The sequence below is a fragment of the Mya arenaria genome, chromosome 2 (assembly GCF_026914265.1).
Source record: "Mya arenaria isolate MELC-2E11 chromosome 2, ASM2691426v1".
NCBI lineage: Eukaryota > Metazoa > Mollusca > Bivalvia > Myida > Myidae > Mya > Mya arenaria.
Window position 1 is genome coordinate 22,949,604 of NC_069123.1, and position 27,097 is coordinate 22,976,700.

General features: G+C 37.7%; 1 protein-coding gene and 5 non-coding genes across 7 annotated transcripts in view; 2 read left to right on the forward strand and 4 right to left on the reverse strand.

The window, feature by feature from the left end:
* Positions 1–10,648: 10,648 nt before the first annotated feature.
* The window catches only part of LOC128220848 (organic cation/carnitine transporter 2-like), a 49,056-nt gene continuing 32,607 nt past the window's right edge, over positions 10,649–27,097 (reverse strand). Inside the window, exons 3-10 of one of the 2 annotated variants that reach the window (XR_008258863.1) lie at positions 18,838–19,066; positions 16,159–16,351; positions 15,505–15,738; positions 14,856–14,990; positions 13,962–14,162; positions 13,283–13,358; positions 12,806–13,075; positions 10,649–10,734 (exon numbers count right to left, since the gene is read on the reverse strand). Coding sequence is in view for 1 of the 2 variants with exons in the window: in XM_052929394.1 (XP_052785354.1) it covers positions 12,896–13,075; positions 13,283–13,358; positions 13,962–14,162; positions 14,856–14,990; positions 15,505–15,738; positions 16,159–16,351; positions 18,838–19,066 (1,248 nt within the window). In the remaining variant the exon portion in view is untranslated. Of the gene's footprint in view, positions 10,735–12,473; positions 13,076–13,282; positions 13,359–13,961; positions 14,163–14,855; positions 14,991–15,504; positions 15,739–16,158; positions 16,352–18,837; positions 19,067–27,097 lie in introns of those variants that run through there. The other variant, XM_052929394.1, reaches the window with a different exon arrangement.
* Positions 20,596–20,704, forward strand: Trnal-caa (transfer RNA leucine (anticodon CAA)). The gene is made up of 2 exons: positions 20,596–20,633; positions 20,659–20,704. It is a non-coding gene; the product is annotated as a tRNA-Leu (tRNA).
* Positions 21,029–21,101, reverse strand: Trnat-agu (transfer RNA threonine (anticodon AGU)). Its single transcript has one exon. It is a non-coding gene; the product is annotated as a tRNA-Thr (tRNA).
* Trnat-agu (transfer RNA threonine (anticodon AGU)) lies at positions 22,138–22,210 on the reverse strand. The gene has a single exon. It is a non-coding gene; the product is annotated as a tRNA-Thr (tRNA).
* Positions 22,442–22,514, reverse strand: Trnat-ugu (transfer RNA threonine (anticodon UGU)). The gene has a single exon. It is a non-coding gene; the product is annotated as a tRNA-Thr (tRNA).
* Trnal-caa (transfer RNA leucine (anticodon CAA)) lies at positions 22,651–22,759 on the forward strand. The gene is made up of 2 exons: positions 22,651–22,688; positions 22,714–22,759. It is a non-coding gene; the product is annotated as a tRNA-Leu (tRNA).

Consider the following 27,097-nt stretch of genomic DNA (forward strand, 5'->3'; position numbering starts at 1 on the left):
TACAGATGTGATTAGTGTCGTTGGGTTTTCGCCCTTGTATAATATAGAGATGGGATACTGGTCGTTGGATTATGGCCATTATATAATATACAGATGGGATAAGTGTCGTTTGGTTATGGCCCTTGTATAATTTAATGATGGGAGAAGTGTCGTTGGGTTATGGCCCTTGTGTAATATACAGACGTAATAAGTGTCGTTGGGTATTGGCCCTTGTATAATATACAGATATGATTAGTGTCGTTGGGTTTTCGCCCTTGCAAAATATACATATGGGATTAGTGTCGTTGAATTATGGCCATTGTATAATTTACAGATGGGATAAGTGTCGTTTGGTTATGGCCCTTGTATAATTTAATGATGGGATAAGTGTCGTTGGGTTATGGCCCTTGTAAAACATACAGATGTGATTAATGTCGTTGGGGTTTCGCCCTTGCATAATATACAGATGGGATTAGTGTCGTTGGATTATGGCCATTGTATAATATACAGATGGGATAAGTGTCGTTGTGTTATGGCCCTTGTATAATTTAATGATGAGATAAGTGTCGTTAGGTTATGGCCCTTGTATAATATACAGACGTAATAAGTGTCGTTTGTTAATGGCCCTTGTATAATATACAGATGGGATTAGTGTCGTTGGATTATGGCCCTTGTATAATATACAGATGGGATAAGTGTCGTTGGATTATGGCAATTGTATAATATACAGATGGGATAAGTGTCGTTGGACTATGGCCATTGTATAATACACAGATGGTACAAGTGTCGTTGGATTATGGCCCTTGCATAATATACGGATGGGATAAGTGTCGTTGGATTATGGCCATTGTATAATATACAGAGGTGATTAGTGTCGTTGGATTATGGTCCTTGTATACTTTGCAGATGGTATTACTGTCGCTGGGTTATGGCCTTTGTATAATATACAGATGGTACAGGTGTCGTTGGGTTGTGGCCCTTGCATAATATACAGATGGGATAGATGTCGTTGGGCTATGGCCCTTGTATAATATACAGATGTGATAAGTGTCGTTGGGTTATGGCCCTTGTATAATTTAAAGATGGGATAAGTATCGTTGGGTTATGGCCCTTGTATAATATACAGATGTGATTAGTGTCGTTGGGTTATGGCTCTTGTATAATATACAGATGGGATAAATGTCGTTGGGTTATGGCCCTTGTATTATTTAATGATGGGATAAGTGTCGTTAGGTTATGGCCCTTGTATAATTTAATGATGGGATCAGTGTCGTTAGGTTATGGCCCTTGTATAATATACAGATGGGATACTGGTCGTTGGGTTATGGCCCTTGTATAATATACAGATGGATAAGTGTCGTTGGGTTATGACCCTTTTATAATTTAATGATGGGATAAGTGTCGTTAGGTTATGGCCCTTGTATAATATACAGATGTGATTAGTGTCGTTGGGTTATGGCCCTTGTATAATATACAGATGGAATAAGTGTCGTTGGGTTATTGCCCTTGTATGATATACAGATGTGATTAGTGCCGTTGGGGTATGGCCCTTGTATAATATACAGATGGGATAAGTGTCGCTGGATTATGACCCTTGTAAAATATACAGATGAGATTGGTGTCGTTGGATTATGGCCCTTGTATAATTTAATGATGGGATTAGTGTCGTTAGGTTATGGCCCTTGTATAATATACAGATGGGATTATTGTCGTTGGGTAATGGCCCTTGTATAACATACAGATGGGATAAGTGTCGTTGGGTTATGGCCCATGTATATTATACAGATGGGATAAGTTTCGTTGGGGTATGGCCCTTGTATAATATAGAGATGTGATGAGTTTCGTTGAGTTATGCCCCTTGTATAATATACAGATGTGATTAGTGTCGTTGGGGTATGGCCCTTGTATAATATACAGATGTGATTAGTATCGTTGGGTTATGGCCCGTGTATAATATACAGATGGGATTAGTGTCGTTGGGTTATGGCCCTTGACTAATTTAATGATGGGATAAGTGTGGCTAGGTTATGGCCCTTGTATAATTTAATGATGGGATAAGTGTCGTTAGGTTATGGCCCTTGTATAATATACAGATTGGATACTGGTCGTTGGGTTATGGCCCTTGTATAATATACAGATGGGATAAGTGTCGTTGGGTTATGACCCTTGTATAATTTAATGATGGGATCAGTGTCGTTGGGTTATGGCCCTTGTATAATATACAGATGTGATTAGTGTCTTTGGGTTATGGCCCTTGTATAATATACAGAAGGAATAAGTGTCGTTGGGTTATGGCCCTTGTATGATATACAGATGTGATTAGTGCCGTTGGGGTATGGCCCTTGTATAATATACAGATGGGATAAGTGTCGTTGGATTATGGTCCTTGTATAATATACAGATGGGATAAGTGTTGTTGGATTATGGCCCTTGTATAATTTACAGATGGGATAAGTGTCGTTAGGTTATGGCCCTTGTATAATATACAGATAGGATACTGGTCGTCGGATTATGGCCCTTGTATAATATACAGATGGGATAAGTTTCGTTGGGTTATGGCCCTTGTATAATATACAGATGGGAAAAGTGTCGTTGGGTTATGGCCCTTGTATGATATACAGATGTGCTTAGTGCCGTTGGGGTATGGCCCTTATATAATATACAGATGGTATTAGTGTCGTTGGGTTATGGCCCTTGTATAATATACAGATTGGATAAGTGTCGTTGGGTTATGGCCCTTGTATAATTTAATGATGGGATAAGTGTCGTTAGGTTATGACCCTTGTATAATTTAATGATGGGATAAGTGTCGTTAGTGTATGGCTCTTGTATAATATACAGACTGGTTTCTGGTCGTTGGGTTATGGCCCTTGTATAATATACAGATGGGATAAGTGTCGTTGGGTTATGACCCTTGTATAATTTAATGATGGGATAAGTGTCGTTGGGTTATGGCCCTTGTATGACATACAGATGTGATTAGTGCCGTTGGGGTATGGCCCTTGTTTAATATACAGATGGTATAAGTGTCATTGGGTTATGGCTCTTGTAAAATATACAGATGGAATAAGTGTCGTTGGGTTATGGCCCTTGTGTACTTTACATATGGTATTAGTGTCGCTGGGTTATGGCCCTTGATTAATATGCAGATGGGATCAGTGTCGTTAGGTTATGGCCCTTGTATAATATACCGATGGGATTAGTGTCGTTGGGTTATGGCCCTTGTATAATATACAGATGGGATTAGTGTCGTTGGTTATGGCCCTTGTATAATTTACAGATGGGATTAGTGTCGTTGGTTATGGCCCTTGTATAATTTACAGATGGGATACTGGTCGTTGGTTATGGCCCTTTTATAATATACACATGGGATAAAGGTCGTTTGGTTATGGCCCTTGTATAATATACAGATGTGATTAGTGTCGTTGGGTTATGGTTCTTGTATAATATACAGATGGGATTAGCACCGTTGGGTTATGGCCCTTGTATAAAACACAGATGGGATAAGTGTCGTTGGGGTATGGCCCTTGTATAATACACAGATGGGATAAGTGTCGTTGGGGTATGGCCCTCGTATAATATACAGATGGGATTAGTACCGTTAGGTTATGGCCCTTGTATAATACACAGATGGTCTAAGTGTCGTTGGGTTATGGCCCTTGTATAATATACAGATGGGGTTAGTGTCGTTGGGTTATGGCCCTTGTACAATATACAGATGGGATAAGTTTCGTTGGGTTATGGTCCTTGTATAATATACAGAGGGGGTTAGTGTCGTTGGGTTATGGCCCTTGTATAATTAACAAATGGGATAATTGTCGTTGGGTTATGGCCCTTGTATAATATATAGATAGGGTTAGTGTCGTTGGGTTATGGCTCTTGTATAATATACATATGGGGTATGTGTTGTTTGGTTATGGTCCTTGTAAAATATACAGATGGTATCAGTGTCGTTGGATTATGGCCCTTGTATAATATACAGATGGGATACGTGCCGTTGGGTTATGGCCCTTGTATAATAGACAGATGGTATCAGTGTCGTTGGGTTATGGCCCTTGTATAATATACAGATGTGATTAGTGTCGTTGGAGTATGGCCCTTGTATAATATACAGATGGGATAAGTGTCGTTGGGTAATGGCCCTTGTATAGTATACAGATGGGATTAGTGTCGTTGGATTATGGCCCTTGTATAATATACAGATGGGATACGTGTCGTTAGGTTATGGCCCTTGTATAATATACAGATGGGGTAGGTGTCGTTAAGTTATGCCCCTTGTATAATATACAGATTAGATTAGTGTCGTTGGGGTATGGCCCTTGTATAATATACAGATGGGATTAGTGTCGTTGGGGTATGACCCTTGTATAATATACAGATGGGATACGTGTCGTTGGATAATGGCCCTTGTATAATATACAGATGTGATTAGTGTCGTTGGATTATGGCCCTTGTATAATATACAGATGGGATAAGTGTCGTTGGGTTATTCCCCTTGTATAATATACAGATGGGGTAGGTGTCGTTTGGTTATGGTCCTTGTAAAATATACAGATGGTATCAGTGTCGTTGGGTAATGGCCCTTGTATAGTATACAGATGGGATTAGTGTCGTTGGATTATGGCCCTTGTATAATATACAGATGGGATAAGTGGCGTTGGGTTATGGCCCTTGTATAATTAACAGATGGGATAAGTGTCGTTAGGTAATGGCCCTTGTATAATATACAGATGGGATAAGTGTCGTTGGGTTATGGCCCATGTATAGTATACAGATGGGATAAGTGTCGTTGGATTATGGCCCTTGTATAATATACAGATGGGATACGTGTCGTTAGGTTATGGCTCTTGTATAATATACAGATGGGGTAGGTGTCGTTAAGTTATGCCCCTTGTATAATATACAGATTAGATTAGTGTCGTTGGGGTATGGCCCTTGTATAATATACAGATGGGATTAGTGTCGTTGGGGTATGACCCTTATATAATATACAGATGGGATACGTGTCGTTGGATTATGGCCCTTGTATAATTAACAGATGGGATAAGTGTCGTTGGGTTATGGCCCTTGTATAATATACAGATGTGATTAGTGTCGTTGGGTTATGGCCCTTGTATAATATACAGATGGGGTTAGTGTCGTTTGTTTATGGCCCTTGTATAATATACAGATGGGATTAGTGTCGTTGGGGTATAACCCTTGTATAATATACAGATGGGATACGTGCCGTTGGATTATGGCCCTTGTATAATTAACAGATGGGATAAGTGTCGTTGGGTTATGGCCCTTGTATAATATACAGATGAGATTAGTGTCGTTGGGTTATGGCCCTTGTATAATATACAGATGGGGTTAGTGTCGTTTGGGTATGGCCCTTGTATAATATACAGATGGGATTAGTGTCGTTGGGGTATGACCCTTGTATAATATACAGATGGGATACGTGTCGTTGGGTTATGGCCCTTGTATAATATACAGATGTGATAAGTGTCGTTTGATTATGGCCCTTGTATAATTTACAGATGGGATAAGTGTCGTTGGGTTATTCCCCTTGTATAATATACAGATGGGGTAGGTGTCGTTTGGTTATGGTCCTTGTAAAATATACAGATGGTATCAGTGTCGTTGGGTAATGGCCCTTGTATAATATACAGATGGGATTAGTGTCGTTGGATTATGGCCCTTGTATAATTAACAGATGGGATAAGTGTCGTTGGGTTATGGCCCTTGTATAATATACAGATGTGATTAGTGTCGTTGGGTTATGGCCCTTGTATAATATACAGATGGGGTTAGTGTCGTTTGGGTATGGCCCTTGTATAATATACAGATGGGATCAGTGTCGTTGGTTTATGGCCCTTGTAGACTATACAGATGGTGTCGTTGATTTATGCTCCTTGTATAATATACAGATGGGGTAGGTGACGTTGGGGTATGGCCCTTGTATAATATACAGATGGTATTAGTGTCGTTGGGTTATGGCCCTTGTATAATAAAAAGATGTGATTAGTGTCGTTGGATTATGGCCCTTGTATAATATACAGATGGGATATGTGTCGTTGGGTTATGGCCCTTGTATAATATACAGATATGATTAGTGTCGTTGGGTTATGGCCATTGTATAATATACAGATGTGCTTAGTGTCGTTGGAGTATGGCCCTTGTATAATATACAGATGGGATACGTGTCGTTAGGTTATGGCCCTTGTAAAATAAACAGATGGGGTAGGTGTCGTTAAGTTATGCCCCTTGTATAATATACAGATTAGATTAGTGTCGTTGGGGTATGGCCCTTGTATAATATACAGATGGGATTAGTGTCGTTGGGGTATGACCCTTATATAATATACAGATGGGATACGTGTCGTTGGATTATGGCCCTTGTATAATTAACAGATGGGATAAGTGTCGTTGGGTTATGGCCCTTGTATAATATACAGATGTGATTAGTGTCGTTGGGTTATGGCCCTTGTATAATATACAGATGGGGTTAGTGTCGTTTGTTTATGGCCCTTGTATAATATACAGATGGGATTAGTGTCGTTGGGGTATAACCCTTGTATAATATACAGATGGGATACGTGCCGTTGGATTATGGCCCTTGTATAATTAACAGATGGGATAAGTGTCGTTGGGTTATGGCCCTTGTATAATATACAGATGTGATTAGTGTCGTTGGGTTATGGCCCTTGTATAATATACAGATGGGGTTAGTGTCGTTTGGGTATGGCCCTTGTATAATATACAGATGGGATTAGTGTCGTTGGGGTATGGCCCTTGTATAATATACAGATGGGATACGTGTCGTTGGATTATGGCCCTTGTATAATATACAGATGTGATAAGTGTCGTTTGATTATGGCCCTTGTATAATTTACAGATGGGATAAGTGTCGTTGGGTTATTCCCCTTGTATAATATACAGATGGGGTAGGTGTCGTTTGGTTATGGTCCTTGTAAAATATACAGATGGTATCAGTGTCGTTGGGTAATGGCCCTTGTATAGTATACAGATGGGATTAGTGTCGTTGGATTATGGCCCTTGTATAATTAACAGATGGGATAAGTGTCGTTGGGTTATGGCCCTTGTATAATATACAGATGTGATTAGTGTCGTTGGGTTATGGCCCTTGTATAATATACAGATGGGGTTAGTGTCGTTTGGGTATGGCCCTTGTATAATATACAGATGGGATCAGTGTCGTTGGTTTATGGCCCTTGTAGACTATACAGATGGTGTCGTTGATTTATGCTCCTTGTATAATATACAGATGGGGTAGGTGACGTTGGGGTATGGCCCTTGTATAATATACAGATGGTATTAGTGTCGTTGGGTTATGGCCCTTGTATAATAAAAAGATGTGATTAGTGTCGTTGGATTATGGCCCTTGTATAATATACAGATGGGATATGTGTCGTTGGGTTATGGCCCTTGTATAATATACAGATATGATAAGTGTCGTTGGGTTATGGCCCTTGTATAATATACAGATGTGCTTAGTGTCGTTGGAGTATGGCCCTTGTATAATATACAGATGGGATACGTGTCGTTAGGTTATGGCCCTTGTAAAATAAACAGATGGGGTAGGTGTCGTTAAGTTATGCCCCTTGTATAATATACAGATTAGATTAGTGTCGTTGGGGTATGGCCCTTGTATAATATACAGATGGGATTAGTGTCGTTGGGGTATGACCCTTATATAATATACAGATGGGATACGTGTCGTTGGATTATGGCCCTTGTATAATTAACAGATGGGATAAGTGTCGTTGGGTTATGGCCCTTGTATAATATACAGATGTGATTAGTGTCGTTGGGTTATGGCCCTTGTATAATATACAGATGGGGTTAGTGTCGTTTGTTTATGGCCCTTGTATAATATACAGATGGGATTAGTGTCGTTGGGGTATAACCCTTGTATAATATACAGATGGGATACGTGCCGTTGGATTATGGCCCTTGTATAATTAACAGATGGGATAAGTGTCGTTGGGTTATGGCCCTTGTATAATATACAGATGTGATTAGTGTCGTTGGGTTATGGCCCTTGTATAATATACAGATGGGGTTAGTGTCGTTTGGGTATGGCCCTTGTATAATATACAGATGGGATTAGTGTCGTTGGGGTATGACCCTTGTATAATATACAGATGGGATACGTGTCGTTGGATTATGGCCCTTGTATAATATACAGATGTGATAAGTGTCGTTTGATTATGGCCCTTGTATAATTTACAGATGGGATAAGTGTCGTTGAGTTATTCCCCTTGTATAATATACAGATGGGGTAGGTGTCGTTTGGTTATGGTCCTTGTAAAATATACAGATGGTATCAGTGTCGTTGGGTAATGGCCCTTGTATAGTATACAGATGGGATTAGTGTCGTTGGATTATGGCCCTTGTATAATTAACAGATGGGATAAGTGTCGTTGGGTTATGGCCCTTGTGTAATATACAGATGTGATTAGTGTCGTTGGGTTATGGCCCTTGTATAATATACAGATGGGGTTAGTGTCGTTTGGGTATGGCCCTTGTATGATATACAGATGGGATCAGTGTCGTTGGTTTATGGCCCTTGTAGACTATACAGATGGTGTCGTTGATTTATGCTCCTTGTATAATATACAGATGGGGTAGGTGACGTTGGGGTATGGCCCTTGTATAATATACAGATGGTATTAGTGTCGTTGGGTTATGGCCCTTGTATAATAAAAAGATGTGATTAGTGTCGTTGGATTATGGCCCTTGTATAATATACAGATGGGATAAGTGTCGTTGGGTTATGGCCCTTGTATAATATACAGATATGATTAGTGTCGTTGGGTTATGGCCCTTGTATAATATACAGATGTGCTTAGTGTCGTTGGAGTATGGCCCTTGTATAATATACAGATGGGATACGTGTCGTTGGGTTATGGCCCTTGTAAAATAAACAGATGGGATACGTGTCGTTGGGTTATGGCCCTTGTATAATATACAGATGTGATAAGTGTCGTTTGATTATGGCCCTTGTATAATTTACAGATGGGATAAGTGTCGTTGGGTTATTCCCCTTGTATAATATACAGATGGGGTAGGTGTCGTTTGGTTATGGTCCTTGTAAAATATACAGATGGTATCAGTGTCGTTGGGTAATGGCCCTTGTATAGTATACAGATGGGATTAGTGTCGTTGGATTATGGCCCTTGTATAATTAACAGATGGGATAAGTGTCGTTGGGTTATGGCCCTTGTGTAATATATAGATGTGATTAGTGTCGTTGGGTTATGGCCCTTGTATAATATACAGATGGGGTTAGTGTCGTTTGGGTATGGCCCTTGTATGATATACAGATGGGATCAGTGTCGTTGGTTTATGGCCCTTGTAGACTATACAGATGGTGTCGTTGATTTATGCTCCTTGTATAATATACAGATGGGGTAGGTGTCGTTGGGGTATGGCCCTTGTATAATATACAGATGGTATTAGTGTCGTTGGGTTATGGCCCTTGTATAATAAAAAGATGTGATTAGTGTCGTTGGATTATGGCCCTTGTATAATATACAGATGGGATATGTGTCGTTGGGTTATGGCCCTTGTATAATATACAGATATGATTAGTGTCGTTGGGTTATGGCCCTTGTATAATATACAGATGTGCTTAGTGTCGTTGGAGTATGGCCCTTGTATAATATACAGATGGGATACGTGTCGTTGGGTTATGGCCCTTGTAAAATAAACAGATGGGATACGTGTCGTTGGGTTATGACCCTTGTATAATATACAGATGGGATAAGTGTCGTTGGGTTATGGCCCTTGTATAATATACAGATGGGATACGTGTCGTTGGGTTATGGCCCTTGTATAATATACAGATGGGATTAGTGTCGTTGGATTATGGCCACTGTATAATATACAGATGGGATTAGTGTCGTTGGATTATGGCCCTTGAATAATATACAGATGGGATAAGTGTCGTTTGGTAATGGCCCTTGTATAATATACAGATGGGATACGTGTCGTTGGGTTATGGCCCTTGTATTATATACAGATGGTGTAAGTGTCGTTGGGGTATGGCCCTTGTATAGTATACAGATGGGATAAGTGTCGTTGGGTTATGGCCCTTGTATAATATACAGATGGGATCAGTGTCGTTGGGTTATGGCCCTTGTATAATATACAGATGGGGTAGGTGTCGTTGGGTTATGGTCTTTGTAAAATATACAGATGGGATAAGTAACGTTGGGTTATGGCCCTTGTATAATATACAGATGGTGCAAGTGTCGTTGGGTTATGGCCCTTGTGTAATATACAGATGGGATAAGTGTCGTTGAATTATGGCCCTTGTATAATATACAGATGGGATCAGTGTCGTTGGGTTATGGCCCTTGTATAATATACAGATGGGGTAGGTGTCGTTGGGTTATGGTCTTTGTAAAATATACAGATGGGATAATTACCGTTTGGTTATGGCCCTTGGTATACGTGTCGTTGGGTTATGGCCCTTGTGTAATATACAGATGTGATAAGTGTCGTTGGGTTATGGCCCTTGTAGTTCATTATTTATATATGCCCTTAAAATAAAGACTTGTTCAGCTGCAATTCCAGGAAACAAGAACCAGAACTAAAAACAAATCATCGTGTGTTTTTATAAAGCAGGTGGATCTCAAATGTTACAACCCTGGAGATAAAATAATACATTTTAATTTCCATGATTCTTTTATAACAAAATAGTCGACAAAACTACAGCATTTTGAGTCCCTCTGCCTGCCACACCTGAAATATAAAAAAAGATACACACCTTTGTCATATGTCAAACGGAGTTTTTTTGCATTGTTTTCCCTTTTCCGTGGAATTTTGAAATATATTTGCTTCTTTTTAAGGTGCCACGATTTTTTTATCACTTCGTATCAATGGAAATGTTAAAATAAATTATTTGGCCGCATGTCCCAATAAGTAGCCCAAATAGTAATTAGTTAGAACTAATTAAAGCATATGGATTTTGACCTCTAACTATGAAAAAAATAAACACTCACTGTATGAAGAGTGAATTGCAAATCCTTATAAGCGGTATTTGAAAACCAACCTGTCGGGTTTACATCTACATGTATTGGCTTACCAAAATAATCATTTTGAATGGACCTCGTTTTTTAAGTTTACAATAGTTTGTGCGCCGCGCCAATGTATGTTGTTGTTGTTTTTACAAAACTTTACGATCCTCTTGGCAACGTGTTGTACTTTATGCAGTAATCTAGTGCCATGTTCAAGTGTTTATTTCAAGAAAGTGCCAGCCAAAGTGTTCTTTTCCGTAAAACAGGGGTTGAAAACGCATGTATTGTATACTATTACATATTACCATTTCGTTTTACCAACTATTAAAAGTCACTAATAGTATCAACTACTTCACTGAATGGCAAACCTGCGTTAATACAAAATTGAAACAACCATGATTAATATTAAATGAACCAAAAATGACGCTCTGAAAAAATATTTCTTGAAGTTAAGATTTTAGAGTAGGGGCATATCTGCTGTTTTGGTGGGAAAATGTATTCTTCATGTGAGGCCCTGTATCATAAAATATTTAAGGTTATGGCTTGCTTCATGGTGGTTGTGTGGTAAGCTTGTGGTAAGCTTATTTATGCCCGCACTCGGGCCATGCCCATTTGGCAAGTGTTCCTATAAGTTTGTTAGTCATTTTAGGTTTTTCGAGCATAGTGCACAGGCAGAATGTAACCCTGGTTAGAGCTACTCTGGTGCTTTAACACCGTCACACGGGACCCCCATTTCACGTCCCTCCCGGAAGACGATTAGTATTTTGTAAGTGGTAGGCCGGAGAATCAAACCTGCGACCCCTGGATTGACAGTCAAGTGTGTAACCACTAGACCACGGATCCGCCACCGGCCCTGCTTCTTATGAATAAATGTCAATTACATGTACAATGTATATATATTTGGTGTTCGCACATATTTGTGGGCCAATGACAATCGAGGATTAACCCCATTTACTACAGCTCCATATCATGTAGAGTAGATGTGACGGTGAATACAAGCTTACGTCGTGAGTCAGAATTTAAAAAAAACAACAAACGTATTGACAACTATTTTGTTCGCCATCAAAATATATATATGTAATACAATTCAGCACTCTATGTTTCTTCCTTTAACACGCTCTTTATAATATACAAACCAATCAAGCAAATTCAGTATCAAAATGTACATGTACGTAATCTGTTGTTGATCATTATGAATAACAAATTAAACGAGGTCATCCCAGTAAAGGTCTGTACTATGCAAACAAACCTAGGTAATTCAAATAATCTAAACAACGATTTGTTGATTTTTAAAGTAAAGGTACCATAAACGTTAATGGTTAACGTTCAGTTTTCAGAAATTATCCATTTTTTGTACAAACATCAATCCATTTTATTTCCTTTTAAAACATGCCATCGCGTCGCAATCAATTAATGAAACAAACCCCTGGGTGGCCTTACCGTCGCGTTTAAATACCACGTGACTACACAAAGGGCGGAGCTAGTGGATCAAATAAGTGCGAACACCAAATAAGTTCATTTTGGCGATCTACAGAAAATGTTGCAAGCTTTCTGTAGAACTCCAAAATAAACTCTAACATATACATAAAATGTGTCGTTCGACTCTATTCCATCCGGACATTCGGTTCATGGATGAATTATTTCGATGATTCACATTTTCTGAGCATGTTGGGATAAGGATTAAAGCAGTTTCGATTCCGTAACTAGTTTTTTTATATAACATATCGTTATAATGATAAAAACTAGTCTGCCTTCTCTTATTCGTCTACAGTAAATAATAAGAAAGCTTTACATACCAATCACTATCGTTAATTTGTCAATCCCTGTAGTAACAAAAGGTTGATTCGTTCTAAAATATCAATTATTTTCGGAAGTGACGTCATGTTTCACGTGGTCCAAGCGGAAGGTAATCGTACAGCCTCGTGTCTGCACACGTTTCTATGGCGACAGCGGAGGATGTCGGGAAGGGGTTGTTTCGTAGTTTCGGGATACCCCAGGACTCCTACAGCCACAAGGCTCATCAGCCCGCCATATATGAGAAAGGGCATCGTGTAGTGGAATGGTTCCTTCAAAAGCAAAACACTGATATTGACTTATCCATTTCGCTTAAATCAAAACATTTTTTTATTGAATTCAATGGCATTTACAAAGTTTTTCAAATTATATTGTCCAAAACGCCGAAAAACATTCCTTTGGCATTTAACAACGTTTCGACACAGTGAATGCAATACATGCATGCTTATATAAACAAAAAATTATTCAGAAACTTATACCAAGTATATGATGAGTTTATCTGAGACCAAGAGTCCTATCAATCCGGCGGAAAAACCGACAGCACACCCCATGGTTCTGCAAGGAAAAAAGGAAACAAACACACTTTATATAATATATATATATATATATAAACTAATGAACTTCAGTTTACATTTATGTTGGTTTTAAAATACTTAAAATATTGCTATTTTTCAGTTAAAAACTTATATTATAATTACTGTGGTGACCCGCCATATTGGAATGGTTGACTTCATATAGGGTTCCGCCTATTTTTTTGTATATTTTATGTAATACTCTCTTTTTGAGAAGCTAGGTGACTGTTATAAGCGCATGTTATTGGGAAATCCCGTTCGACTCTATTTAATATAACCAAGTTTAAGTAGGTTATTTTGCTTAATAAAATGATGCTTATGATTCTTCTAGAAAATGAGGCCAGATGATTATATAAGACACTGAAAGGGACAAGAGTTGTCAGCTTCCTGCAGATAGTCAACGACACGTCTTTGGTAAAAAGTACATGAAGCATGTGAACCAAGGGAGAAACAGATAAAAACAACTTTGCTATGCATGCCTTTCATGTTGATCTTAGACTTTAATGCTGATGATTTTCTTCAGGTATTCATAGAGTACAGAACAAACCCTGTAAATACACAACCCATCTGCTTAACCACCCCCTACCTTATAACTGTCGGATATGTTTCCATGGTAATCAAAGCCAGAAGGGTCAATGACGTGATGACGCCGAGCTTTGTAAAATATGCCAGCCAAGCCAGCATGCGATCCTCTATGACGTCATTGGTCACGTGAAGCACAAGGATACAAATGGAGATCAGACCAGACGACATTGCGTATAGAAACAGGCACCACCGTCGTCCGATACTAGAACGATAGCAAATAATAACTTTTGATTAAAACATTTTTGATTCACAATAAATTTCAAACAAGACAGAACATCTGTAGATGAGCCAATCGCATTGACTCGATGTTGAGCTTCAGCGTGATCATACTCTGTGCTGGAAATACAGACGTCCGTCAATGTGCCTTCAAGTCAAAATTCCCTTCTTTGAGTCAAAATATACAGTATATTATACTTTCTTTCTTAGTATTTAACTATGACGTCATGTGTCCTGTATGCTCTATTCCTCTCTTGAACCATCTGTCAGGGTGTTTCTTTTGTTTTCGCCAAATTTTTTACTCCCATATCGGAACAACCGATAATTGCATCGTGTTTATTACAATGCATATACATTTAGTTCCATATACTGCAGAATATGTAAATTTTACATATACCATACATGTACAACGTACCATGTATCATATGTTTAACAGCCGTGACTGCTATACGTATGAGTGATAATTCATGTATTAAAAATTAAACGAATTTCTTCTTAGCGAGCTACAGCGATGGTAGGGAAACGTTTGTTTGTTTGATATGTAAACATAAGTATAACCCATATGAAATCCAGGAACAGATATATCAAGGCCAAATACACGAAGTGGCCCAGTCGCGTACAAATACTATAAGCCTAGATAAGTCTTTTTTATCAACTAAACTAAAAGAAGCTGACGTACCATTTATTGATGAGTATGGCGCTGATGACAACGACGACGTCTGTTGCAAACACAACCAGCATGTTCAAATAAAAGGTTGGAGCGATGCTCCTTAGACGAATGAGAAGGCCCCCGTATACCACCGTCCCTGGAAACCTGAACATAAGATAAGGTATGATAAGATAAGATAATATAGACTAAGAAAACATGATTTATCTAAGTAGTCAAACATCTGTTTGGAAATTAACTGGAGGCGGGGTGTTATACTTTTTTACTGATTATTCCTTTTACGTCGATAATTTAAAAGAATATACACAATCTCGTATACTAAATGGATGACAGCAACTATGGGGACAATATGAAGTTAATATTTCTGTGGTGTTTTAAAATCTGTGCAGTGTGCATGCACTGTTTCTTTATTCCGTTAGTATATAATTTGGTTACTCTGACAAACTGTTTCGCTTACAAATATGCGTTAATATGCATATTTATATTGTGTGTGTCTCGTTTGTTGTTTGCTGGAAAAGAATTGTGTTACGCCTTTAACTGCTTGAAGTAGCCATTCTAAAATGTAATTAAACTTCGCAGTATTCAGATATTATCTATACACGGTGGGTGCGTGCAATATCATTAATAAGAGTAAACGTATACATGTCGACACTAATATTACCAGGTAAACACAGCAGCAAATGTAGCTTTCCTCAGTTTTGAAGTTGAGATCAAATCGATGTATGTATATTTCTTTTTGTGCATAGTTGTAAGCACGCATGCGCGCGCAATGTCAAATAATGTCGTCACTTCCGGAACTGGTTTGCAGTTGCATGATATCACTTCCTTTGTAACGCGTTCTGCTTCAGAGAATTTGTGGTTGCAAAGAAGCCACCGAGAGCTTTCAAACACAAGACTGTAAAGAAAAAAGGTTTGGACATAAACAAAATCACCATTTATTATTAAATCACCAATAACATTTATGTATATACTATATCCGGCATATACACACATAATCAGTAAAACTATGTATAACGACAAAGTAACATGGGCAAATCATACCAGACAACCTTGGTCTCTAATATTCGAAAAATGATTATCAACTTTATATTAAAGTAACTCGGTGCTAAGCTATGCTTTTTTGCATGCCATTTAAATTGTGTTTCTTTTACATTGATGACATAGTGTGCAAAAATTAGTCCACTCCTATACACGCATTACAATAGCGTGTCTCATGCCAGGACTCCAGGCATACATAGATTGTAGACGCTGAAACGTCAAGTTGATATCGAGGGAAAATCGTATAAAATGGTTTGGCTGTGTTACCAAAACTTACAAATAAAACCCAATCAACGGAAGCCCAGCCATGCCAGAAATGATAGCCAGGTGTCGCCAATGTCTGAATATCGTTCCCCCTAGCGACAAAAGGCTGGGACCGAGCCACCATGGTAACAGGCACACACATATGTCCCGCCAGTCGTGACCTACATACTCCAACACCAAAACTGCGCTTGGCGGGATAAAACAACCTAAAAATGACAAGGTATGATGACAAGGTATGAGCAAGAAGCTGTTGGACACATTCCCCCTTCCATTCCCACGCCCCCCTCCCCCCCAAAAAAAAAAACACACACAACAACAACAACAAAAACATGTAACGCGGATAGGTCACAACACTATAATTTTGTTCGTCGGAATTCGGCTGTGAAAAAATGAGCGAGCAGGCGAAATAAAAGCAAGAATACAATTTCCGTTTCATTATAAACAGAAGCGGAAGATGGCATTACTAGTTGTTTGAATTTAATTAAAATGTTAAGTTTAATCTCCCTTCTAGCTGTAGGGTAGAGGAAATGCCTAACGATGTAATCATTTTAAATAATTGTTCCAATATTCAGAAAGTCAACTTAAGTCCACTTTCTAGCTGTAGGGTTAAGGAAATACCGACGAAGGATTCATTTATAAAAAGATGTTGTGACTCCGAGGAACGAAACATTACTTTGTTATTGCGATGCTGCAAAATAAATGTATCAATTATGCACCAGTCAATTGTAACCAGCCCCCCCCCCCCGGGTATACCGGGGATAGCCGGGGAAATGGGCCGTGTTGTTACCTTTCAGGTGGCCCCTCAGTGCCGGGTTAATGCGGTGGTTTTGTCTTCGCGCAAAATATAGCGGGCAATGGGCCTTACCTAGGGTCCTGGGGTGCGGGGGCATTTGGCGGGGATTTTACCATCAGTTCGTGCCCGCAGGGCGGGGATATTCCCCGGACCTGGGGGCCGTGGCTACAATTGACTGGTGCATTAAGCTTTGATTTTGTTATCAAACTTTTCATATTTATTATTTAATAAGTATGAACGTTTCGGAACAGGGCCCCGTTTCTATAAAGATCTAAAAGGCTTCAGAGCTTAACTTTTTATGCGTAACTCCGTTTTGGCGTAAGATGCGTTTTAATGAAAAATATCGTGAGAACATTTATCGCATAGATTCTGCCCGTAACTCTATGGTTTAACCGGACCATTCTTAAGCAGCGCAAGATTTACGATTAAGATGGACACGTTTCATTTAATTAAGATCTGAGTTGTAAAGTTGAATACTCTTAGTGCAGTTTTTTTTTGGTAATATACTTGTTTTGGTTTTATATCGGTTTCTTAAACTGTGTTTTTGTTGTAACAGTTTCAAATAAAAAAATATATATATAAAGAATAAAATAAAATAAGATATCTAAACGGGGGCCATAGGATTTGCTTTACCGTAGCTGTATTATGGACTGGTTTGAAAGAGAAAAAAATCACGTATGTGTATCATTTGCATTCGAGTAAAAAATGCATAAATATGCAAATTATACTAAATCTGAATTCCGCATGTATAGTTTGAATATGCCACATTAAACCATCTCTCAAAGTGTTTGTGACAAATGTTATGTGCTGTTGCAGTAAAACATTTAGGCCACATCGGTAGTGGCAGACATGTTTATGTTGGTTTAGAGAAACAGCGGACATCATAGCGGTCTATTCATATTGAGGAAATTATGCACTTATTTCCTGTAGGAAATATATATAGGTTTACTTGTCATTGATAGACATAAGTCAAGGTCGTAAAATATGAAATATGTCAATCAAAGGACTTTCTATTCCTCCCACGAGTCGTTGTTATTTCTGAATACTGAAAATAATAGTCGGAGAGTGGAAGTTGAATGATATGAGCTTCAATTTTAATTGCAGCACAAAACTAATGTTAATTTAATTATTATGGCGTGCTCGCCATTTTTGTCTGTAAGTTAAAGTTATGAGTGAGGTTGCGACCCCGGACGTTAAAGTGTACTGGTATGTGCAGCTACCCGCGCATGTAAAACTGTTGTCTTACATGTCATTCTGGACGTGTATAATGTACACATACGTGGACAAAAACGAAGCCGACACGTCCACGTACCCGTATTACAAAATGATGATTTGAGATTCCAGTACTTTAGCAAGTCAAAGTCAAGTCATTTACCATCGTTTCCTCTGCAGAACAGCTCTACTCAATTTTGACTAATATTTAAATCGTCTAAAACTAAATTTTCCATCGAAACGTATATTATAAATACTGGTCAACTTTATGAACCTCATAAATTCTGTCTTTCTTATCTTCCTTAATGAAGCCATGCGTCCAATAGAATAATAATTATTACTAATTAAACTAGCTTATAAATGTCTACGCTCCTTTTGCACTGAGAGGAGTAATCGATAGCGATCACCGCTAGCCTGATACGCTCCAAAGTTGGCAATGCTTAGTAGTGTTTCACAACTTCTCTTTTGTTTCTTTAGTTTATTTCTACGCGAATGCTTCTATATTAGCCAGCGCGCATGCGCGAGTCGCTACATATCCCACTTGATAAAATGACCAATTAAATTATTAGTTCAGAATCTGCCTGTCGATTCCATTGGCGGAGCCATTATCACAAACACATATGTTTTATAAAATGAAAGGAAAAATGCCTTAATCAGTGTTTATTCCGCCTTATTATTGATAGTTACCTGCGCCAAATCCCACCAATGTCTGGCACACGATGAACACGACCGGGTCCTGTGAAATGGCTGTTAGGCATTGAGCCGCACACATCACCAGGAAAGCTGAGAAGACTGTCTGTCGGCGTCCAACGTAGTCCGCCAGAAGGGCACCCAGGAGAAACCCGGCGCCCAGCCCGCACGCCTTCCCGTAGTAGATGAACTTCCGTACGTCCAATGGGTGTCCCGGATAGGCCCACTGAAAAAAGAAAGAATAAGAGTCATTATATGGGCTGAAAATCACTGCGTGTTCGTGTACGTGTGTACTTCTTTTTGTGTGCTACGTCATCCGGGTATGTGTATCATATACAGTGATGCCATCCTCAAAATAACGAAGGGAATGCGTAAAGCCTATCGGTACACACAGAAAAAGATTGCAAGAAGCGTTAACAACGTACCACGTATTACTAGTTACTTTCAATGAACAATCTCAATCAAAACGAGTCTGTTATTTTCAATTTGGGGATGTATTTGTGTATATTTTACGTACGATGCTCGATGTATATTGAATGAACGATGAATATAGAACGGACGAAAGAACGGACGGTGTGTATATAGCGGACGGTGAATATAGATCTATTGAGCATCCTCTTAGCTTTGACATCTTTAGCGTCATGAACATCATATAACGTCACGGACATCATTAATCTTCATGAACGTCATTTAACGTCATGGACATCATTAACGTCATGAACATCATTCAACTTCATGAACGTCATTAAACGTCATTGACATCATTAACGCCATGAACATCATTAAATGTCATTGACATCATTAAACTTCATGAACGTCATTAAACGTCATGAACATTATTTAGCGTCATGAACATCAGTTAACGTCATGAACATCATTAAAGTTATGAACATCATTAATGTTATGAACATCATTAAACTTCATGAACGTTATTAAACGTCATGTACATCATTAACGTCATGAACATCATTAAACTTCATGAACGTCATTAAACGTTATGGATATCATTTAACGTTATGAACATCGTTTAACGTCATGGACATCATTAACGTCATGAACATCATTAAACTTCATGAACGTCATTAAACGTTATGGATATCATTTAACGTTATGAACATCGTTTAACGTCATGAACATCATTAAACGTAATGAACAGAAAAAACTGTCGTTAAATGAAATAAGAAATACTAGTGTTGGGAGGTGAATTTAACTGTGCAATGTAGACATTTGATACGCTTTAAACAAACAATACAAAAGCTTTGCCATTTCTATAGAATACAGTGGAACAGGATCATATGCTAGCTGCAAATAAGCCTGTAGCTTTTCTATCATAGGCTATGTTTTAAGATGTACCAAATAAACAGTTCAGAAAGAAATGCAACACAAGTTGTCTATTAAAGAGATAAATTGGCAAAAAGTACATACGTTTCCTTTCTGTTTAAAATATACATTTGTAAATCTCCTTTTGTTTTAGAAAGTCCATAGTAAAGAATATTTCTTTTCGACTATAAGCAGGAGAATGGTGTATTTAAAGGAAAAAACCCATCGTATTTACATAATTTAAAAAGGCTCCAGTGGGGATCGAACCCACGACCTCCTGTTTACTAGACAGGCGCTCTGAGGTATGGAGCCATGTACAAGGCAATGTACATTTCGATATTTTTCTTTATCCGAATACGTGATTTTACATTTTATCTCGATAATATATGTATAATACTGTAAATGTTAGCTCCGCGGATCTGTCGGTAACCAGTTATCAGGATGGCCGAGTGGTCCAAGGCGCCAGACTCAAGGTCTGTCTCACCTTCATAACGAGTGTTCTGGTCCACGTATGTGGGCGTGGGTTCGAATCCCACTTCTGACACACACCTTTTGTCAGCGTATTATTTGCAGGTTGATCTATCATCCGCTATGATTTAAGATGTGCAAAATGAACAGATGTTGTTTTCTTCTTGAAATAATAATTCTCCATTTCTTCCTTTTTGTCGTTTTAACCAATAATTTGGCTTAAAAAGTTCATTTCTTACTTTCTTTTTTAAAATATACGTTTGTAAACTTCCTTTTGTTTAAGGAAGTCCATGATAAAGGGTATTTCTGTTTGACTGTAAGCGGGAGAAGACATGGACCTTAAACGAAAGGTGTATTTAAAGTAAAAACATCGTACCTACATCTCAAAATTAATTTAAAAAGGCTCCAGTGGGGATCGAACCCACGACCTCCTGTTTACTAGACAGGCGCTCTAGCCACTGAGCTATGGAGCCATGTTCATCGACAAATGTCACTTTAGATATCTTTCTTATCCATATACGTGATTTTACAATTTATCTCGATAATATATACGTATAATAAAGGCCAGGAAAACTTTGCGGATCTGTCGGTAATAAACAGTTGTCAGGATGGCCGAGTGGTCTAAGGCGCCAGAGTCAAGGTCTGACTCACCTTCATAACGAGTGTTCTGGTCCACGTATGTGGCCGTGGTTCGAAACCCACTTTTGTCACACACCTTTTGTCAGCGTAATATTTGCAGCTTGATCTATCATATGCTATGATTTAAGATGTGCAAAATGAACAGATGTTGTTTTCTTCTTGAAATAATAATTCTCCATTTCTTCCTTTTTGTCTTTTTAACCAATAATTTGGCTTAAAAAGTTCATTTCTTACTTTCTTTTTTAAAATATAAGTTTGTAAACCTCCGTTTGTTTTAGAACGTCCATGGTAAAGAGTATTTCTATTTGACTGGAAGCAGGAGACGACATGGACCATAAACGAATGGTGAATTTAAAGTAAAAACTCAAGGTCTGTCTCACCTTCATAACGAGTGTTCTGGTCCACGTATGTGGGCGTGGGTTCGAATCCCACTTCTGACACACACTTTTTGTCAGAATTATATTTGCAGCAATGAATTGTGTTTGCGCATATCATATTAATTTTGGTTTGCATTTAAGGTACACATTATCGTTGTAAGTTTATTATTTTGAGCAAAATGTTATCTATGATTTGGCCGGTTTATTGCTAAGTTGCGTACATGTGCGTTCGTATCGAAAGAACCATATTGAAATTATTGGTTGAAACAAGACAGAGTAAAATGCAACAGGAGTTATATTTTGCATATTCAATAATAAATATGGCTTAAAAAGAACATTACTTGCTTTCTTTCAAAAAGATACGTTTGTAAATCTCCTTTTGTTTTAGTAAGTCCATGATAAAGTCTTAGGAAAAAAAACAATTGTTCTGAAACAAATGGTGTATAAATGTAAAAAAAACCCATCATTTCTACTCCTCAAAATTGATTTTAAAAGGCTCCAGTGGGGATCGAACCCACGACCTCCTGTTTACTAGACAGGCGCTCTAGCCACTGAGCTATGGAGCCATGTTATATGTATCTGATTAGTTATTTTCGTTATTTGTATACGCGGTTTTACAAAATATCTCGATTATATATGTATAATAAAGGCGGAAAAAACATTTTCAGTTTATCTTATGGTCACACATCATTGATATCATTCACTCTATTGCAACATTGAATACCAGTCCGAAACGAATGTCATATTTAAAACAGAAATTTGAAAATCGAACCTTTATTTCAAAATTAATAAAAAAAAGGCTCCACTGGGGATCGAACCCACGACCTCCTGTTTACAAGACAGGCGCTCTAGCCACAGAGCTTTGGAGCCATGTTTAAGGAACTTACTATAGTTATCTTTATTATCCATATACGTGGTTTTACAAGTCAACTCGATAATAATTTGTGTATAATAAACATGATAAAGGCAAGGTAAGCCTTGCGGATCTGTAGGAACACAAGCAGTTGTCAGGATGGCCGAGTGGTCTAAGGCGCCAGACTCAAGGTCTGTTTCACCTTCATAACGAGTGTTCTGGTCCACGTATGTGGGCGTGGGTTCGAATCCCACTTCTGACACAAACTTTTTGTAAGCGTCGTTTTACAGATAAAGAGTAAATACCACGTTTACGTTATTGATATTTGTTGAGTTTTGCTGGGGTATTTCAGTTTATCAGTAAATTGTTTTGTGACTCTTTGGGGATGTTCGCATTGCGTTATCGTAAATAATTTGAATTTTAAGGCCCCGAGTTACAGCGATTTCTTTTCATGACGGATTATACACATTTTTATTTCTTATTTCAGACAAGTCCAGAACTGATGCAGAAAATATTGTATTAATGGTGGACAGAAATCAGGGTAGATATAATTCTAAACTGTATTAATTTCTTAATAAGCTTATCTTTAACAGATGTATTGATCGTTATTAAGTTTTAAATTTGCATTTTGTATGCAAATGGACATGGTATTTTCACAGGGAGTATTGATGTATAATAGAACTCGTTTTGGAAAATCTTAAACTTGATTTTTTTAAAGGTTATTGACAATGAAACACATTCTATATGTATTTTAAACTTTGCAATATTTGGGTAAAGCCCATTAGTCCCCTGGCATTCAATAGCGTCGAGAATTAATAGATGTTGACGAACAAACGGTATAACTATAATTATGCAACTCAATTTTCCCTTTTTTAAAATTAATGTTAATACTCAATAAATAGTTTGGCATTATAGTCTAAACTGCAAATCTATATTACCACAAAATTTATATTAATCGCTTAAGAAAAATCATACTTTAATATATTTTAATACAGAGCTAACCTTGTCCGTCCGTGCGGCCGGCCGACCGAAATTCCGTCCATAATTATTATGAGAACTTGTGTCATTCAAAACTCCAAACTATTTCAGCAAACGTCTTGAGACCTTAGGGTAATGATGTTGAGATGATGAAGTTGTGAACCATGGGTTTCTTTTGCAGCTGTACATAGTAAGAGGAGAGGTATAGCCCTTCCATTACTCAAAACTGGCATTTTTAACTATTTTGTTTGCAAATATGATTGACCGAATACATTTCTATGGAAATACTTTTATTTTGATAGGAAATAAGTTAGAACTGGTATGAACAATTTTCAATTAAAAGCTACGTGGCCACCACATCCCCAGTTAAACATGTTATATATTTCCGTTGTGTTTGTTTTTGTGTGTATGTGTATGTGCGTGTGCGCGCGCGCGTGTGTGCGTGTGTGTGTGTGTGCGCGCGCGTGTATGTGTGTGTGTGTGTGTGCGCGCGCGCGTGTGTGTGTGTGTGTGTGCGCGCGCGCGTGTATGTGTGTGTGTGTGCGCGCGCGCGCGCGCGTGTGTGTGTGTGTGTGTGTGTGTGTGTGTGTGTGTGTGTGTGTGTGTGTGTATATATGTGTCTATGTGTATGTTTATGTGTATGGGGATATATAATTGTTATTAACATCAACACAAACAATAATATAGATATGTAATCACACATATAAACCATGTGTTTGTTAGATAGAACGTATGTCTGTTCTTCTCAATGCACAATGCCATAATCTGCATAACTCTAAATGAGAAGCTTGTCAAACTAGTTATATGACGAAATACGAAATATCAATCTAATAAAATAGTTTAAATGTTAACAAATTACATTTTGATTATCAATAAATAGGATTGTTCTTGTGCAGTCAGTTGTCCGAATTACATAATAATCACCAAACTTCTTTATTTAATAATGACAACCTTTGGTTTCAATTCGTTTTATAAGTTATAGGGTGTTCTTTCATTAGCTATAACTATGTAATGCTGTATTGGTATGATGCCTATGTTCATGTAACTTAGACTGCACAAAATATTACAAGTTTAAAATATAAATCGGATCCATCAAAAACAATTAGGAAAAAGAAAAACATCTTCGCATAAAAAGAAATAATGTTCGCGAAAAAAAGAAATAACGGACGGTATCGTCAACATAAACAGACCAAAGCTCCATCGCGACGACGACGCTCGCCACGTACGATTGGGATTTCACCTCCATGAGAGATTCTATACGCAATTTCATTCTCAAATGAAATTGCGGATAGACAATTCACAAGTACAAGGCTTAATCATTAAGAATTTCAACTTTCGCGCGTGTTTAAAGGTGTACCTACTGCCGCTCATCTGATACACACTCCTGCGTCAGATTTTGCCCTGACAAAATGTCAGCGTATGGGGTTATATTCTTAGCCAGTTAGACTTACGCAACGCTCATACCGCCCATTCTTTATCATTGAGATTTTCTTCATGCAATCTAACTATTTCATAGTTTACAGTCGAGCAAACTTAATGAAAGTTGTATCTCAACTTGTTTATTCTGTGCTGGCATTGTTATCATGGATGATATTATACACGTTATCCTCGTTCGTTCCTGGTTTGCAAGGAATTGGGTGTAACAAAAGAATTGTCATAATGCTTAATTATTTAACAATAGACAAACACACACATGCACATATTCATTAATACCCTGACGTCATTACTAGCAGTTTCATGATTGCGAAAGAAATATATGTGCCCATTATAAATGACAATTCAAGGAAACTAAGAATCCGACCTCCCTCAGACGCCAAATAAAAGAAGTTCAAATGCATTCCACTATTAGTAAATGAAACATGTGAAGGTAGCTCGGAATCAAGTAGTTGATTGATTTGGTCGTAACCGTAATCAAAAGAACAATAAAGTTCACTTTTTGGAAGTTATTTTGTAATGAGAAGCAGACCAAAGTGATTATGTAATGTAATTAAACCATTACATTTATTATCCTTCCGAGTTCCGTGTTGTTATTCTAGAAAACGGTAATATTTTATTGTTACTAAGAATTAGCATGTTTTACAAAATAGTATTCAGATATAGGGCAAATTACACCGATTCGGAAATGCCTACTTATTGTTACATGTCTTTCTTCTTTTAAAAAACATCTCAGACTATTGGTTTCTTTCAATATCGATAGGTATTGAAGCTGGTTTGTGATTTGAAAAATAGGCTGAAGATGCCGGATCCACTTGATCTTCTATTTTTGTTTACATTTTCACCGCATTTTTTAGTACGCCTACACCGGATATTGTCACTTTATTGAATACACAGTGGCCACGTTCTACTATTTTTATTGTTCTTATAAGAAACTTTTTTTCTTAAGTTGTTTTATGTTTAGGACTCGTGTTTGTTTCGTGAAGCACTACAAATCAGTGTTATTTTGCGTGCAAATTGGTCAAATGTCTATATAGTACAAATGCAATTAATTTAGTAGTCTGTGATCTATAATACATTCTATACTTGACGTCATGGCAATTTGGCAGGTCTCTTTTCAAGAATGTACTTAAAATGTAGAGATAAAAGCTAAGAATATTTTAATGAATAGGGGTTATTATAATTGGAACTGTATAACGCCGATGTCGGTGTGTAAACATGTATCCGTCGAGACCGCAGGACGAGATGGATACGTGTTTTCTCACCGAACAAGACGTTATGCACGTCACCAGCAAATAAACACGTCCTATCATAATATTCCATTTATAATATACCTTACTATTTATTCCTTTTTTATTTTTACTTTCAATTTGATTTAAATTTACTTCTATCTGTCAAATGTCCAAATATGGAATGGCTTGCGTATGAACATGTTACGTACTTTTGTGTATTGAAGTCAAGGAAGGGTACTCAAGCGAAACAAAATTCACATTATTGAGCAAAATAAGAACAGCGTGTGTATACCATGTGATAAATTACGTCATATATGCTATGTCGGAAGGCAATATTTTTCTTAAAATAAAGACTTAAATTAAAGATAACTTTCCTCTTACTTCACCATTTTAAATGAAACAAAGGCCAGTCAATGCAGCTTAAAGAGCCCCACCTTTGTTTTATAACCAGAGTTTGATAAGGTGATTAGTTTCATCAAACACTTCGACAAACCTGTTTCCCAAACAATGTTTTGACAGTGCTCCGTCAGACGGCCGTATCGTGAAAAGGTTTGTCGAAGTGTTATAAGAAACTAAACTCTCAATCAAAATTTGGTATAAGACCGAAGGCGGGGCTCCGTAAGCTGCATAGACTGCGCTATGTTTCATTTGAAATGTTAAAGAAAATGAAAAATTATCATTGTTTTAAGTCTTCAATCGAAGCAAAATATTGCCTTCCGACGTAGCATTTATGACGCAATTTATCACGTGGTATACACACACTGAAGAAGAAAATGTTAAAAAAATGAGCAAAAAAACCAACAACATATTACTTATACAAAAACAATAATTAAATGTCACAGCACAAAAAAATACCAAAGAAACATAAAAGGTACTTATTTTACGAGTAAATTTTATAACAAATCGTCATTTTCATGTAGACGTAACGCGGCCATTTTAACAAAAGGAATGTTCAC